At 31.9% G+C, this 17,120-nt stretch overlaps 1 protein-coding gene across 1 annotated transcript; it reads left to right on the plus strand.

Annotated features, from left to right (window-relative positions):
* The first annotated feature begins 4,584 nt into the window (after positions 1–4,584).
* Positions 4,585–7,032, plus strand: LOC131078882 (pectinesterase). Its single transcript, XM_058016709.1, has 2 exons — positions 4,585–6,110; positions 6,244–7,032. The coding sequence occupies exons 1-2, from the start codon at positions 5,105–5,107 to the stop codon at positions 6,936–6,938; spliced, it is 1,701 nt and encodes a 566-aa protein (XP_057872692.1). The 5' UTR covers positions 4,585–5,104; the 3' UTR covers positions 6,939–7,032.
* Positions 7,033–17,120: the final 10,088 nt, after the last annotated feature.

Genomic DNA, 17,120 nt, shown 5'->3' on the forward strand with positions numbered 1-17,120 from the left:
TTTTTCCTGTTATGTACAACTCAATTTATTTGAAGAGTACAGATAGTGACTATTTTAAGATGATCTAAGATAGGATTTTTAACTAAAGGGCACATTTCTAGGCATCAATGATACCAACCATTAATAATCTTAAGCTCAGAATTTTATTTGACTTCTAGGCTTTAATTATTTAAAAAATAATCATTTGATAGATGGTAAGGATGCTTTAAACAGAAGTGTGAATTTTTAATGGCACAACTCTCATTTGAGATTTTGGATTTGACGAGAAATAATAATAACGATTTTATCAAGGGGAATTGATGTTAATAGAATCTTAAATGCAATAGAAATAAAATATTAGTATATTTATAACATAACATGATTATTTACCCTTTAAAACTCATCAAGGAAAATATCTAACAAAAAATATATTCACTATGTTAGTTCAATCATTTAGGTGCTGCATATTTGTAGGTGCCACTTAAGAACTTTGTTAAGCACTAATGTAATGGAATGGGGTACTGAACTATGTTCCATGACATCTTTGAGATGGGGACAACAATAAATGTTGGAAAGTAATTCTTAGACACGGAATGGGATGACCTTTTTTAGGAATTATAGTAAAAAAATAGAGATTTTTTAAGAAATTTAAATTATTCGTATTATAAGGCATTCATATATTTAATTTAGAACCATATTAGATAAGATTATAGTTGAATTGAGAATTTCACATCATAGTGGACAAAAATTAATTGAATTTCATTGTTCTCATTGCCAATGTGCATATTTAACAAGTACAACAAAAAACTTATGTATACAAAATGACAAAAATGTAGCAAAACAACTTATTAAGCAGATCTACAATTGTGTTTGCTCCTCATTTGAAAAAAATGCATCCAAATCATAGTGTAAGTATGAGTGACTCCCAACATGAGGTATTGACAAGCATCCTCAATTCGCTTTGAGCTAATATGATCATATTTGTGTCAACTTTTGGTTTGTTAAATGTTGAACCCTAAACATTGACAAAAAGTATCACTACTTTCAAATTTTGGATGCTTCTTTAGTGTTGTAGATGTTTCAAAGCCTTTATAAACCTTTATCTCACCTCTTCATATGGGGCACCTTCATAGCACTTGGTGCATAGCATTTGAGATTTAGAGTATAGGCTGCCATATAAACTAAGATATTGATAATATTCCACCAATGCATCACAATGAGTCCCATATACTTTTAAAAAGCCCCAAATTAGGCTCTCCCACAATGAATTGTTGTTTCATTTGCCAAGAATGTTGTGAAATGTTCCATAAATTTCTCAAAGACTTGGAGAGTATTCCATTGATGTACCTAGTCACCTACACAATAGATGAAATGAAATAGCCATTGTATTTTTAAACAAATAAAAAAAGTATAAGACTCAAATGATAGAGTAAATGCTATTTCTTTTAAAATTTAAAATACAAATACATATATTTAACAAGTTTCAAATGTTATTAAATTCTTACCTTACAATACATCACCAAACATGATCAATGACCTTTGGCTTGATGCTCTTCCCTTGAACTATGTTGGCTTGTGCCCATCCACCTCACTCAACATTAACTAGGATTAATCATAGAGGCTCCTACATCTCAAGTACTCTCTCTAGCAAGGTGGAGTAGCTAATGTGTCTACACAAGTTTAAGGAGTTCCTTAATTGAAGTGAACAAGGGAGGTGTGGTTGGTTACAAATAAACATTTGGGTGTATCTAGCTTTTGCCACCATTACCTTTGCTCAATGCATCTTTCCAATGCCTTTTAATGTACGGTTCAACACACGAAAAAATGGGGCCAAAAAATGTGCTTATAAGTAATATCCATTGTCATGCCAATTGATTTATGATTATGTGCTAACTTGATCACAACTTGTACAACATTTAAGGCTCCAATTTCCTTTATGGCTTCCCTCAAAATTTGGAATTAGAGTTTTTAATCTTTAAGATTCCTAGAGCAATCAACAATTCTAAGAAAATATGAGCTAATAACACATGTAAATATGATATTGATGAGTGGTTGATATTTAATAACTATCCACTCATCTATGATAATTGAGCAAATCATCCTCAACTAGGTTTGCCTTGTGTCAACTATCAAATGTTACCTTCAAATATTGTCTATCAAGGAGGGTGGTACATATTCTATGTTCTTGTTCTCTTAGAGAAATGAATAACCATTTTTTAATATGTTTTTGAAGTACAAAGAACAAGTCACATGAAATGAAATGACATGAACATTTTTATTGTAGTTGCACAATCTCTTTTCCTCCATGATTGCAAGTTCAATGTATGTGTAACTATACTCAGCCTACACTAGTAGACTTTCTCTTTTCTTTGATAGGACCCTTTCGCCTCTTAGCCTTAAATCTATAACAAGCATAGTACATCACATAGATTCCATTGACAAACTCATAGCTTTTACCTTCCCCTCCGTAAGCAATATAGAAACTTTGACCTTCTTAGCTATGGATAAATGAAATGATTGAATGTAGGATATAAACTAATTTAAGAATGCATAAATCACATAACTTGAATGATAAAACTTAGTTATGAAGCCTAATTATAGAAACATGAGAATTACAGGAAATCACACCCAACCTCTTAAGGAGAGGTACAAACAAATCATCACTTGGTGATTCCCTACCATCCTCTAACATCTCTTGAAGTTTCCATTATGGTGAATAAGTGTTGATGAAGATTTGATATTGTTGATTTATCCTTGAATTTGCAGATTTTGAACTTCACATAAGGCAAAGCTTTCTCATCATAAGAACATCATAAAGTTGCACTCTTCAATTGATTTCACAAATGAGGAAAATGACTTGCTTATATATGAAATTCTAACATTAAATTGATAAAAGGACGAATGGGAACTATTATTTTTTCTCATTGGGGATCGTTCTAGAAATGACAAGATCAACTCTTTAACCTCACAAAATTTGGGCCAAAAAGCATCAAACAAGGATGTTAGGCAACATTGTCTTGATAAAATAGGCTCGATATTTTAGGATCACAAGATAATAGGACCCTAATTTTACAACTATAATTTATGTGAAAAGTTATAATATCAAAGTGGGGGAAAAGTTGTTTCAAAATTTGAAATGGGGTAAGACAGTAAATTAAAATATTAAAAGATAAAGGGCACACCTAAAATTAAAGGCCCAAATAAGAGTGTGATGAATTTTATATTAAGAAAGGACTCATGTTCTTGAATTAATCATTAATCAAATGCTAGAAGAGGTCCTATAATGCATTGAGGGATGAGACAGACTAAAATGAGTGCTAGGAGAGTATGAAATTGGACTCTCTAATTTAGGGAGTACAATTTATGATGCTACAAAAAATAAATTTCTTCCTATTGCTACTTTCATACTATACTTATGCTATGAAAAGAGCGATCTTATAGAAGTCCCTTTTCTTTTTATTAGTGAACTTGAAATAAATATTATTACTATCCTAAGACTATAAAGTCTTCAATTGTGTAAATTTTACTTATTCTTTTATGCAGTGCATGAAGGAGAACTTTACTCTTATATTGAAGGTTTCCATCGATCCTCAATTAGGTAAGTGCTTAGTTTACTCAAGTTGAAGCACTCTACATCCCGAGGGATAGATTAGTGGTATAATAATAAAGTGGCTAATTCATCAAAATTAGTAAGAAATAAAGAATATAAAAAGATATTCTCAAGTTAGAAAATTTAGTCTCTTAATAACTGTGTAGATAGAATTATTGAAACTTGATTCAAAATTTATAGAGTGGGTTCCAAAAATTTAGTTATAATGATTTATTATGTATTGGTCCAAATTATTAGGGTCATGATGCTACACATTCTACAGCTCCAATATGAAAGAAAAGATTAGAAACCATCATCCTCTAGCTTCATATTCTATTACTACACTCAAGCCTTTACAAGAAGATACAAATACATAAAAAAACAAAATGTGTACACAAAGAATTAATAAGTTTACTACACTTGAGCCTTTACAAGAAGATACAAATACATAAAAAAACAAAATGTGTACATGAAGAATTAATAAGTAAGAAAACACATTGAATATATTCTATTTTATAATAGCTTCAAGTCTTTAAGCCTTGTAATAAAGTCACCAAAATGATTGTTTTGATAGAAATCATGCACTATCTTTGAATAACAAACCAGACATTATTTAATGTCTCATCATATAGAAACTCTGTTTACTAGGAAACATGCATTCACCATGTAGTTTAGAAGCTATGCTAGTGAAAGATTTGTTAAAAAAGTGATGAAAATAACCAATTCATTTATTTGGTTCGGTAATCAAAGAAAATATATAGATTCGATAATCAAAGAAAATGATGAAAATAATCTTATTATTTACACAAGTCATTTAATATAGATTGATAAATTAATAAATTATTTAAAGCATAATCTCATTCTATCCTTTTTATCCTTAAAACAAACTAGAACGATTATAAAAGAATATTTTTTCATGCACAAATTGATTTTATTCTTCTATTCTATCTTATTCATAAATTCCAATCTCTCTATTAGTCTACAAAACTTATTAAAAAGATATAACTTAGATATTATGTGCAATCTTGTTCATAAATTCCAATCTCTCTATTAGTCTACAAAACTTATTAGAGAGATATATCTTAGATATTATGTGCAGGCTTAGGGGTCGTCTTCTATGTAATGGTGCTCTTCGATTTGGGAAAAACATTAAAACTAAGTGGAGATAACACAATAAGCACGATTAAACTAAGCCTCATTATTACAATGATTAAAACCAGTCCTTGTTTTTCTATTAACAGACCGAGTCACTCGTTATCAGGCCTTTGCGTGGTCAAATCCTTGTTACGATCTTCATATCCCTATCTTTTGGCACCTTCAAACGTATTGACGGTATTGCATTCAAATCTCCTTTCGTCTGATTATGTCGGATCTTTTTATTCAAACGAATCTCTTCTTTTTTAGTAATTTACAGTTTGTATCGACGCAAATAACTATTTTGAAACCATTTCCTTCCTAATAGGAGGGATCTCCTTCCGTAAAACATAAAAGACCACCATAAAATTTTCCAACTGCATCTCCTCTCGTTATATATAAATGACCCAATATAATGTTGTGCTTATCACAGTGGTGATTGCAAAGAGAGAAAAGGATCAAGAAATAGAAATGGCCGCTTACAGGTTATTCTTTTGGATCCTGCTAATATCTGTCTGGTTTTCTAAGATTCATAGCTATAATCTTCAGTCTGCCTGCGAATTGGCCGAGGATCCTAAGTCATGCCTCTCTAGTTTACTTCAAGATCCAAGGTCGTTAAGAGCTAGTCCCAAAAATCTCACCAAAATTTCTTTGTACAGAAGTTTAAGTAAAGTTCAAAGGGTGAAAGATCTAATTCCTCCTCTGGGTTGGGTAGGCAGAGCATTCGATGCAAAGTTTAGCAGTGCAATTGGACATTGCTTAAATTTTTATGATCTTGCTGTTAAAAACTTGAAGGACGCTCAGATAAGATTGTCTCGTTCTAGTACAGATGATTTGAAGTGGACTCATGCAGTCCACATTCAGACTTTATTAAGTGCAGCTCAAACTGATCAGCGGACCTGTCAAAGAGCCCTTCATCATACCAATGTAAATCTCAGTGAATTCACGTTCACTAATGGCATGCATAGTGCCTCGAAGGCTGTAGGTGACAGTATGGCTCTGGTTAAGAAATTGTGGATCTTGAACAGGGCTCCAATCCACCACAAGAGACGTCTGTTATCTGATGGATATGATTTGGGCCTGGTTGAAGATGGGTTTCCTTGGTGGGCGTCTCGTTCAGAGAGGAGAAAGCTTTTACAGACTTTTGAATCTTCCCGAACGGACGCAACCGTGGCTCAAGATGGCAGTGGGGATTACACGACGGTTGCAGCAGCCATTAATGCTGCTCCTGTAAATAATCCCCACAAATACGTGATCCGTATCAAACGAGGAGTGTACAGAGAAAACATTCAGGTGCCCCGTGAGAAGCCTAATATTATGTTGGTGGGAGATGGCGTGGACGCCACTGTCATTACTAGTAGCAAAGGCACCGGTGATGGATATGGATTCCTCGACACTCCAGCTCTAGGTTTGATTCAAATTGATATTTGACCTGATAATAGATTATTAAGAATGATCTGAAAGGTTTTCCTATTACTGTGTTCAATTAGTAAACCTTCTATAAAAGCTTTCTAAACTGGTTTGATTTGAAATATATGCAGTTGTTTACTCGAACGGTTTTGTGGCTCGTGACATTACATTTCAGAACACAGCAGGTCCAGCAAAAGAGGTGGGAGTTGCACTCATGGTGGTATCAAACAATGCAGCCGTTTACCGTTGCAAGTTAGAGGGCTTCCAAGACACTCTGTACGCGCATTCCATGCGCCAATTCTACAGGGAATGCGAAATCTATGGAACCATCGACTTCATCTGTGGTAACGCTGCAGCAGTCTTCCAGAAATGCAATATTTATGTTAGAACACCCCTCCAGGGCCAACAAAATGTGATCACAGCTCAAGAAAGAGAGATCCCAAATGAGAATACAGCAATAGTTATTGATAACTGTCAAGTCAATCAGGACACCGGGGTGCAAACGTTGTCTGGGGGCTCTGTGGCGACGTACCTGGGGAGGCCCTGGGGACACTACTCTCGCACTGTTTACATGAATACTTATTTGGGCGGTTTCATCGACCCAGATGGCTGGTTTCCATGGGGCAATCGAGATGACTCACAGACTGTATTTTATGGAGAATATAACAACAAAGGACCCGGGGCTGATACTTCAAGACGACACAAATGGCCTGGCTTTCATGTCCTCACCAGCCTCTCTAGTGTTGCACCCTTTAGTGCATCTGCTTTGCTCCAGCTTGAAGATTGGCTGCCATCGGGAATACCTGCTGACCAAGACGCTAAGTAACGTTCATAAAAGTGTGATAACCCCTATTTTGACCATAATCCACTAAATTCATTGAAATGGACATGAATAGAGGGTATTTTAACTTTTGGGTTTATCTTTATCATTGTAGAAGTGTGTTCAATATTTTTCATATTTTCTAGACTTTTATAAATAAAAGTGTGATACTCTTATTTTGACAATAATTTGAAAGTATATATCTTCAAATGAATACAAAATAGGGAATGGCTTAAACCATACATACTGAGCTTACACTTCTAGACTTAAAAGTGTTAAACACTCACATTTTCTAGGCTTAATATGTTGTTTAAGGTGTGTGGTCACACTAAGAATACACTTCCAGGCTTAGAAGTGTTAAATACTCAGAGTTGACTAACATTATCTAGGCTTAATATGTTGCTTAGTATGTGTGATTTGGCTAACAAGTAGACGGTATATTAACTCCGGGTTTACCTTTTATCATTATAGAAGTGTGTTCAATATTTTCTATTTTTATAGATTTGTAAAAGTGTGATAATTTCTATTTTACCAAAAAATTGAATGTATGTATTCCATAAAATTCTATGCACATGGACATGAATAGAGGACATTTTTTCTATAGTTTATCTTTATGATTATACTAGCATACCTATCTTATGAAATGGACATGAATAGAGTAAATATTTTTTTCTTTTGAGTTTATCTTTATGATTATACTAACATACCTATCTTTAGAAAGCATGTGGAGAGAAATCTTTTATTGAAATCTAACTTTTATTCAAATGTAATTGTTATCAAATAGTCAACCTTTATTGAAATCTAACTTTTATTCAAATGTAATTGTAATCAAATAGTTAACCCAACTTTGATGATTTATAGTTTAGGGTTAGGGTTAATGATTTATGATTTAGGATAAGCATTTAACTAGGGTTTGGAGTTAGGGTTAGAATTAAATTAGGAACTTATGGTTAAATACAATTAGAGTTAGTGTTCCATGTGGGTTTGGGTTAGGTTTCAATTTAGGTTGGGGTTTAATAAAGATTAGATTATGGTTAGGTTTAATGAGGGTTGGGGTTCAATTAAGATTAATGTTCATATGGGTTGGATTAGGGTTAAGGTAAAATGAAGGATTAGTATTAGTATTTTTAATTATGGTAATTTTATTTATTTCTATAAATAATGTATAAATAAATATTCAATTAATATTTAAATTTTATTTAATTTATTATGTAGGATAAACATTTTTTTTTTAATCAAAATATCTATTATTGATTCTTAAATTCGATTTAGTTATCCTAAGTTTTTAATACTATGTATACCATATTTATGACATAAGACAATTTTAATACTCCCCACAAAAGAACATGTTTTTATAAATAAAATAAGGGAAAAAAATTTATTAGATATTTACATTAATTAATTTTATGTAATTAAAATTTAACTTTTGAGATGTAGAAACATGATATATATTTATTTTACTTATTTTTAATATTTGAACATATTTAATCTCATTTATCATATTTTATATAATTTAAAATAAAATAAATAATCAATCAAATATATACATATAACTAATAATGTTTATTTAATATTGTAATTTTAAAATTTAATATTTATGTAAAATTTTATTTGCAACACCTAAGAAAACTATTGTTTATGCATCATTTTGTTGTCAACAATACAAAATCTTAATCCTTATTTCATAAATGATGGTTTTATTGATTAAAAAATTGAATCCAAATTTTTACCACCTATTAAAATAAATATCATTACTTAATTGAATAAAAAACTCTAATAACATTAATGGAATAAACGTATGTTTCTTTTTTCTATTAAAAAGATATTATTTGCAACATGTCAAAAAGCATTTCTTATTTTTGTATTGTATTTTATATTTTAAAATAAACTTGATTTTTTTTATAAAGTTGAGATTTATATTTTTAAACTTAATATATTGTAAAATTTATTTATATACATGGTTCGTTTAAAATTTTTGCTCTTATATGAACAAATTTTTTAGGAATTAGAGGTTTTTTAGATTATTTATTTTTTGCTTTTTTTTTTATATTTTAAAAAGAAATGTTCATTTTAAATAGTCTTTTATTTATTTTATTATGTATAATACTATAAATAAAGTGATTTTTCTATATAGATATACAAATTTAATAATTTTTCTCTCTAAATATATGCAATAAAATCAATTATAGGGGTTTGATACACTATTTAAATTAAATTAAATAAAAAAATTTTGATTTTAAAAAAAACCTTAATTATAATATGTGTATTCTTTATATATATATATATATATATATATATATATATATATATATATATATATATATATATATATATATATATATATATATATATATATATATATATATATATATGAAAATATTCTATTTCTTATTTTTGAAAACCATATTTTTTAATTATTTTAATATATACAATATAATTTAATAACTTTAATCATTAATTTAAATATTTTTATTTAGTCATTCAAAAAATGCCTATTTTTTCTCATATAATAATTAATAGTTATTTTTTGAAGATCATTTGTAATTAATATTACACAAATATAATTTTAATTTAATAATTAACAATTGAGTTTAAGATTAATTTTATTATTATAATTATAATTATATAGATTTTTTAATTAAATTAAGATTATATTTTAAAGTCACTATAATATTTATATTATAGTTAAATATCTCATTTTATTAAAATAAGAATTATAGTTAATATTACATAAATATAATTAAAATATTATAATTTTAAAATAAAAATTATTCAAAATTATAATAATTAAGAATTACAACAAATAGTTTTATTACACTACTATGAATGCAAGTACTATCCACTATGTGGCATTTATTTATAAATTAGTTTAAATTTTAATTATAGAGAGATTCTCTCTAATGAGAAGAATTATTGTTTGATATTTTATTCTTTTGGAAAATAATGAAAAAATATTATTTGAAGATTCATTTGAATAAGGATATATTAATTTATTTTAAACATTAATTTTTCAAGTGAAATACTACATATGTAGTGCCCCCTCTCTTTTGGCTTGTCCGACTTTATGTTTTTTAGCATTCTGTGTGGTTATGACCCTTTTGGTGTTGGTCGATTTTGTTTTGGCTATGATGTTTGATTATGTTCCCTGGATTCATATGTGACGTTGATACTCTATGCTATATGAATTGTTAGAATAATGATGTTCTCATACTGCTATTTATGATTTGATTATTCGGAGCTGTCCTTTCCTTGATAGTTAGATGATTATTGGGATGGATTTTATATGTTATGTTAGGATTTAATCTTCATTCTTATAGATGATTATTGCTGTGATCTTACACTGTATTTTAAATCTGATGCATTTGGGTGAAGGGGAAAAATGCCACACTGCTCTCTATGGGCAAGCTACACCGCTTCCATTCCCTTTTGACGATGTGATGTTATATGGTTTATATGCACATGTTCGACGGTTTGTTTATGCAGCTGCTGGTACCGAGCATCGACTCCACCTGAATCTTCAGGTCTGAGCGTGCTCTTCAACCCAATGGTAAAGTGGAAACTGAAGATATCAGTCAGACCCTATCAGGTATCTTGGTGGATGTGGTTAGTCTTGTGATTGTCGATTCCATCCTTGTGTTTTTATGTATGTTTGTTGCAGTTGTTATCTTAGAGTGTGTTTTATGTTAATTAATTATTTTTTGCGAAAAAGACTAATTAAATAATAAAATAGTACTTAAATACTTTTGATTATTTATTTAATTAATAAAATGTAAATAGTGCAAGTTTAAATAAAATAAATTAATTAAACATTTAATTTGACATTTGCACTCAATAAATTAATGATAAAAAATAGTAAAATTAATTTGTGATATTTTGGCTTTCGTAAAATAATCTATGTTTTGTTAAAAAAGAAATTCTAATAATAATATTATTTTAAAAGGCATTAATTGTTTAATTTGCATGAAGGAGGGGTTACTAAGAAAATTCAATGAATTGATTAAATGGGGAATTTCTCACATGCATTGGGAGTTACATTTTTGGGGGAATTATTTCCCTCTTCTTTTTGGGGGGGTTTTTGAGGAAGCTCTACCGAGAAGAGGGGGGCATGGTTTTTTCCTTCATGGAGAGTTATGTTGAAAGAAAATTGGAGATTTTTTTTGAATTTATGTGAAACAATTCTTGCTGTGAAATTTTGGGTTTTGGGGATTTTTGAATGAGATTCAGGAATTGATTTTTGGGAGATTTAGTTTTCTTGGAATCTAGATATTGATCTGAAAACCTTGGGACATCACAAATCTAATCTTCTAGCAAGTTTGGTTGTGGAGCTCTCTGCGATGCCAGAAAATAAAAAAACATTATTTGATTACCAATAACCAGGTTGGTGATGTTTTTGGCCTTTGTTTAATTTCTGCATTTAATTTGGTCAATGTTCAATAAAATATTGGATTCAAGTTCTGTAGATTTCTCTCTGGGGTTGAAGAATAGAATTGTTCTTGAATTATCTGTTCTTGGGGGTTTTTATGGATTTTGGAATTTAAGCAAATAATCTATTTGTTTTATGTTACTGTGAATTCTAAAAAAATTGGGAGATGGGGTTGATTTGGTAAAGTGATCTATTTTTATTTTGATATTGATTTCTTATAAGAGATTTGTTTCAAGAAAATTTGGGGTTTGCATCTATTTTTATTCGAGAAAAATCATGTTTAGGGATTTTGGGGTTTTGGGTGATATTCGGTTAATTTTGCTCTGAGAATGTATCAGAGAATTCATTGCCTGTGGTTATGTAAAAAAACAGATATATATATATATATATATATATATATATATATATATATATATATATATATATATATATATAATGTATATATGTCAATATTTTATTTCATGGCAAATATTCTTGGTTTTGGCTCTGTCTTTTAACCTTACCTCTGCTTGGGATCACCCACGATTGTGGGAGGCTTCTCGCATAGCCGTGGGAGCACCCATGACTGTGGGAAGCTTCTCCCATAGTTGTGGGGGACTCACCCACAACCGTGGGTGAAACCCCACGACTCCCCCTCTATGCCTTTGCGCCTATGCATAATACTGTCGACCAATAAATTTATGTTGTGTTCTTATAATTCATTGAGAGTGGACAACCTTCTTGTTATTTAGTTGTTAATCAGAGTTGTATTAATAAAATTACTAGAGGAAACCTTGTTTTCTTAAATGTTGAATATTAAAATAAAGGTTCATTTATAAATATGACATTTTTGGGAATGAAATGTGATTTGATTATTTAAGTTGAGATATTGGGGAATAAAGTTTAATATGAACTTCCAGTGTTATTTTATGATTGAAATTCTTATATGATTAGCATAAAGAAAGTCTTGCTTTATTGGTTAGCAAAGTAATTTATGTCTTATTGTAATAGCGTTATTTGGTCATTTTAGTTAATTTGAAAGATCCTTTGATTCTTGGCATGTCGAGACGTTATTCTTCTTTTGGGGAACTAACCTATCTTTGTGAGGGTTGTTCAGTTGAGTGGTTTTATGTTTTGGTTTTGGAGGCTTTGGGGAGGGAATTTATGGTTTCTTTATTGTATTACCATATTTTTCCTTGTTGGATTAAAGTTCCAGCTTGTATGTTTTGGAAGCTAGATGGTGATTCCTAGCCTACCTTGGATCCTCCCTGTGTGTTATCCTATTTTAGCAAGCGAGCCAGCCTTGCTATGATAATCTGGTGTTTAACCATCTTGTGATTTCCATATTGATCTTTGGTGTTACTCGTTTTCCTAGTTGAAATCATGGGGGAGTGTGGTACAGGAGCACCTAGTTTTGCTTATACTCTCCATTTTTGGTATTTTTCATGCTTAAGTGTCTTGTTCGTGTTGAAATGTTGTCATAGGTTGTTTTTAGTCATTTCATAGATTTTTGATCTCATTTTGTGCTTGAGAGATCAAGTTTTTGTTTTCCTAAGGTCCAAATAAGGCTAAAAAGTGGAAAATTGCCTTATAGGATTAGCCATGCTTTGGAAAGAATTTAATAATGTTTAGAATGTGTTTTTAATCATTCCTTGGTGATTTTGGAAGGTTGGTTGAGCTAGGTTGCTCGAATTGCCACTTAGAGCAACAAAAGTTGTCATTCTTGCTCGTAAAAGTTGTCATTTTGGACACTTTTTGTAAAAAGAAGACAAAAATGCCTTATGTCCGTACAAAACTTGATAACTACCTTCCCATACTATTTATATGCCTCCCTCTTCTTGGTATAGGGTTGGCTTTTGTACTTCATATCACAATCAATTGAAAGAGCAAGCATTTTCTATCTTTTCTCATGTTTTGAATTCAATTTGGATAGCAGTCCATACTGGGGCTTCTCTTTTCCGTATTGTACCTTTTGGAGTGTATTTATTGTATATCCAATGCTCTTTATGTAATTAGTTTGTAGGTTGTGTATTTGGAAGTTGGTTCTACAAAATTGTTTTCATTTCGCTCCTTGACTGCCCTGTCAATGGTTTTGGACTCCAAAATGCATCAACTTGTCTAAATCCAAGTTTGGGCTCCCATGGGTGGACTTAGAAAAGTTGTATTGCATATGTACAGTGTAAATATTTTATATTTTGGCTAGGGTTATGCAAAAGAAGTGCCTTTGAGTATATGCTAGGCAAGTTGGAGATGGATTTGGCTAGCAAATGTGAACAAAGACTCAAACAAGTTTGTGCTCAAAGGTCAATTGAGTGAAAAAACCTAAGAAAAAGGTCTGAACTAGTCTCCTTGGAATTTTAGAGACATTTGGAGCTCCAAATTTTTTTTTCTATATCTTGTAAATGTGTCAAGTTATAGCTGGTAGCAAGCTCCCTATTTTGGGAATTTAATGTCTTTTTGAATCCAAATTGCGTTATGAACATGTCCATGCCTTTGGAATGTTGTGAAAAATGCTAAAAATGTTTCTTGGAGGTTGATACATGCATTGGTGAAGTTTCCATGAAGTTCTAACCTTTTAAAGTGCAGAAAAAATAGTGAATTAGCAGTGACAATGCATATAACAATCATCTTATTGTTTGTATGGAAAATGTTTGATATAATGTCATACAAGGAAGAGTTGGAGAATGGTTCCAAATGATGTGGCAGAGGTTATACAAGAGTTTGGAGGTTTGGTTAGTGGTTTAGAAGTGACTTCCTTTGTTTCATGAGCAAAACCCTCTCAAAACCCTACTTTCTTGCCTAAAAATGTGGACAGTCATTATACCATCTTCACAAGAGCTAAACCATAAAAATCCTTGAGTTTAGACCTTGTTGACACCTTCCAAGTCAGGTTCCATGGTTTTTGTGGCCATCGTTGCATTATACAAGCAAAATTCCCTCCAATTAGGCCTCCACAGGCTAGTTTCCTTTTAGCCCTATTTTAACTAAGAAGTGAACCCGATTGCCCCAAGGGTGATAGAAACTTCCAAACTTGTGTTAAAAAGTTGAAAGACACTCAAGGAGCCTGATTCAATCAAAATTGACCATTTAGATACCATCTTGCAATGTGGACCTATGGTGGAGGGTTTGAGTAACAAGCTAGAACAAGCTAGTGTAACAACATAATGGGGTGGTTGCTTGAGAAGAGGTGTGGGTGTTGAAGATTGACATGGAAAACACTAATTGAACACAAAGAAAAGAATGTCCTTTGGGTCCTTTTGATTGATTAAACCAATTTAGACTTATTGAGCAACTTCTCACCCAATCTCCCTATCAAAGTGGCTTTCATTGGGGGTCGGGACCCAAAGTGGTCTCCAGGGTAACTCAATGAAAGTTTCTAATCAAGTGAAAACATAATATAATGAATTGGGGTGGGTAGTTAGATCACATTAATAAATATTAATATTTGTTTCCTCTCTTATGCTCAGGTTCTTGTTCAAGGCTGAGGTAAGTAGAGAAGGGCCTGGAATGGCTTCCAACAATCTTGTCTTTTCAAAAGGTTGGTGTGGTCCAGTAGCATTTGTTTGGGGGCCAGGGGTCAGGAGAGATCACCAAGGTAACCTAGGATGGGGGCTAGAACCTAGTGAAGACCTACTAGGGTAACTCAAGACAACCTAGTAATGACACTCTTCCCAATTGCATAACTAGTAATTTCCTTGGTTGATCATCTATGTTTTATTGGGCCTCTAGAATCTGGATGTTGTCCTTGTGAGTTCTTTGATTTTTTCTTGTAGTTTTCTTGAGATTGTAGCCTTGTGAGCTTCATTTGTATGTTTGTATCATTATGATTCTACCTTTAGTCTCTTAGGTCTGACTGATACCTCCTAGCACAGGGGTGTGCCTGATGGTACCACATGGTTGGGTGGAGTGTTATTTGCACCCATTGGGTTTTGGATCAACTTGCATTCTGATCGAGATAGTTCATGAGAAGACTGAAGACCTACTTTATATTTAAGATTTTATACCTACTTCTTCATTGTACATTTGGTGAATTGTATCCTTATGAGTACCTTGTAATGTAAACATGATCATATGTATATTCTCTTGCCTATGTAAATTGTTCCTTGTACCTTGTGAAGGACAATGTAATCTTAATTGTAAAATTTTCTATATATGGTGAAAATGGATGATGAAAAAAAAACAATATTGAAAGACTAACAAAGATCCAACCAAAATACCCTAGCCTAACAATGAAAAGGATTCACCATACACAAATGAAGATACCTAAGATCATGTAAATCAACAAAATAAAACAAATTATACCATTCACATGTCCAGTAGGGTTTCAATCTCCATTTATCTTGTTTAATATATTTGTTGGCAATACGAAGGAATTGATTAGGTGTTGCATTGATGTTTTTTCATTGATGTCAACACTAGCTATTATGGTTGTTTACCGGCTTCCGGTAGAAGGACTGAATTGGGAAGATTATCATTTGATTATCACCGACATGACCTGAATGATGAAATAAGTTTGTATGAATGATTTATATGCTTCTGAAGTATGTTTTAGTCAGTTGGTATTGACTTGATAATCAGATGCTATCTTATGTTCTAGTAAGCTTGCTTTGTAGGTCCGGTTGGGGTTTCACCGGCAAAGATTTATTGAAGATCTTTGATGTAATGCTAAGTGGTGTTGGTAAAACTTATAGAAGGGATTTACGTATTGGAGTTGAGAAAATACAACACCATAGGAGCCCAAATGATCCCTGCAAGCTGAAAAACCTGTTACAAGGAGAAGCAAGGAAGCAAATCATAGAAGAAAGAAATACACAGAAAATATGCTAAAAAAGAGAGCTCAATATTCACAAAATTGTGTAATGTAAAAAGCCTTCTTCTTACAATGAAAAGAATGAACTTAACCTTTAATAGGTCAAGAAACCCTAAAAAGGGAAAACCTAGGTTTGTACATAATAATTAATAAAAGAATTAATTATTATGCACCTAAAGTTAGCTTAAGTGTAAAAGAGATAAAGGGAACTTAAATAATTAAATAAATATTGTTTAATTAATCAAGTAAATACTTGAATACTCTAACACCCCCTGTTAAGCTAGACTTAGGGAGAACCTAAAACCTAGAACAACTATTGAAAGCAATAAAGATGGATCCCGACAACAAGGCTTGATCAGGTACCCAAATACAATGAAATCTCTATGAACTGGAGAAATAGAGAAAACCACGTGGGAACAAAACTCTACTCCAAAAAAAGATGGAAAAGAACACCACTGAAGCATGAAGAACCTGCAAACTCTGTCGAAGAATAACTGCTGATTTGAAGAACCTCCACTGAAATAGAACATGACCAGGTAGAGAAGACTGTAATCTGTATGAGTGCCCTCAAATGACACTACTCGAATCAGAAGGAAAACAAGGCAAACAACTGAAATCGAAGATACAGATGGCATGAAGACACCAAAGCCTGAAGAGCTGATCAATCGAACCATGGAAGCATTAGAACCAACAGGACAAACCTCCCCATAATGCTGAAGAGGGAGAGGGATAGGTACACTGAAAATAACGACCAACAAGAACTACATGATGAAGAACCAGGAACATCAAAGGTGCTAAGAAAAGTATAGGGTGTCGTGGAAGGAACACTCACTTGACACACATCATGAGGTGAATGTCCTGGAAGGAACACTTATTGGACAAAGGAAGATGGCAAACAATAGGCAAACATCAACCCCCTCATGGCACTTTATAAGTAGTGCATGTACAATAAGGCACAAGATGTGGAAGATCCCAA

The sequence above is a fragment of the Cryptomeria japonica genome, chromosome 2, assembly GCF_030272615.1.
Source record: "Cryptomeria japonica chromosome 2, Sugi_1.0, whole genome shotgun sequence".
Lineage (NCBI taxonomy): Eukaryota > Viridiplantae > Streptophyta > Pinopsida > Cupressales > Cupressaceae > Cryptomeria > Cryptomeria japonica.

Bases quoted from the DNA above. Each gene is read 5' to 3' on its own strand.
- LOC131078882 (XM_058016709.1), top strand. From the start codon at position 5,105: ATGACCCAATATAATGTTGTGCTTATCACAGTGGTGATTGCAAAGAGA. The intron at 6,111-6,243 runs GTTTGATTCAAA...AAATATATGCAG, and splicing joins CCTCGACACTCCAGCTCTAG to TTGTTTACTCGAACGGTTTT.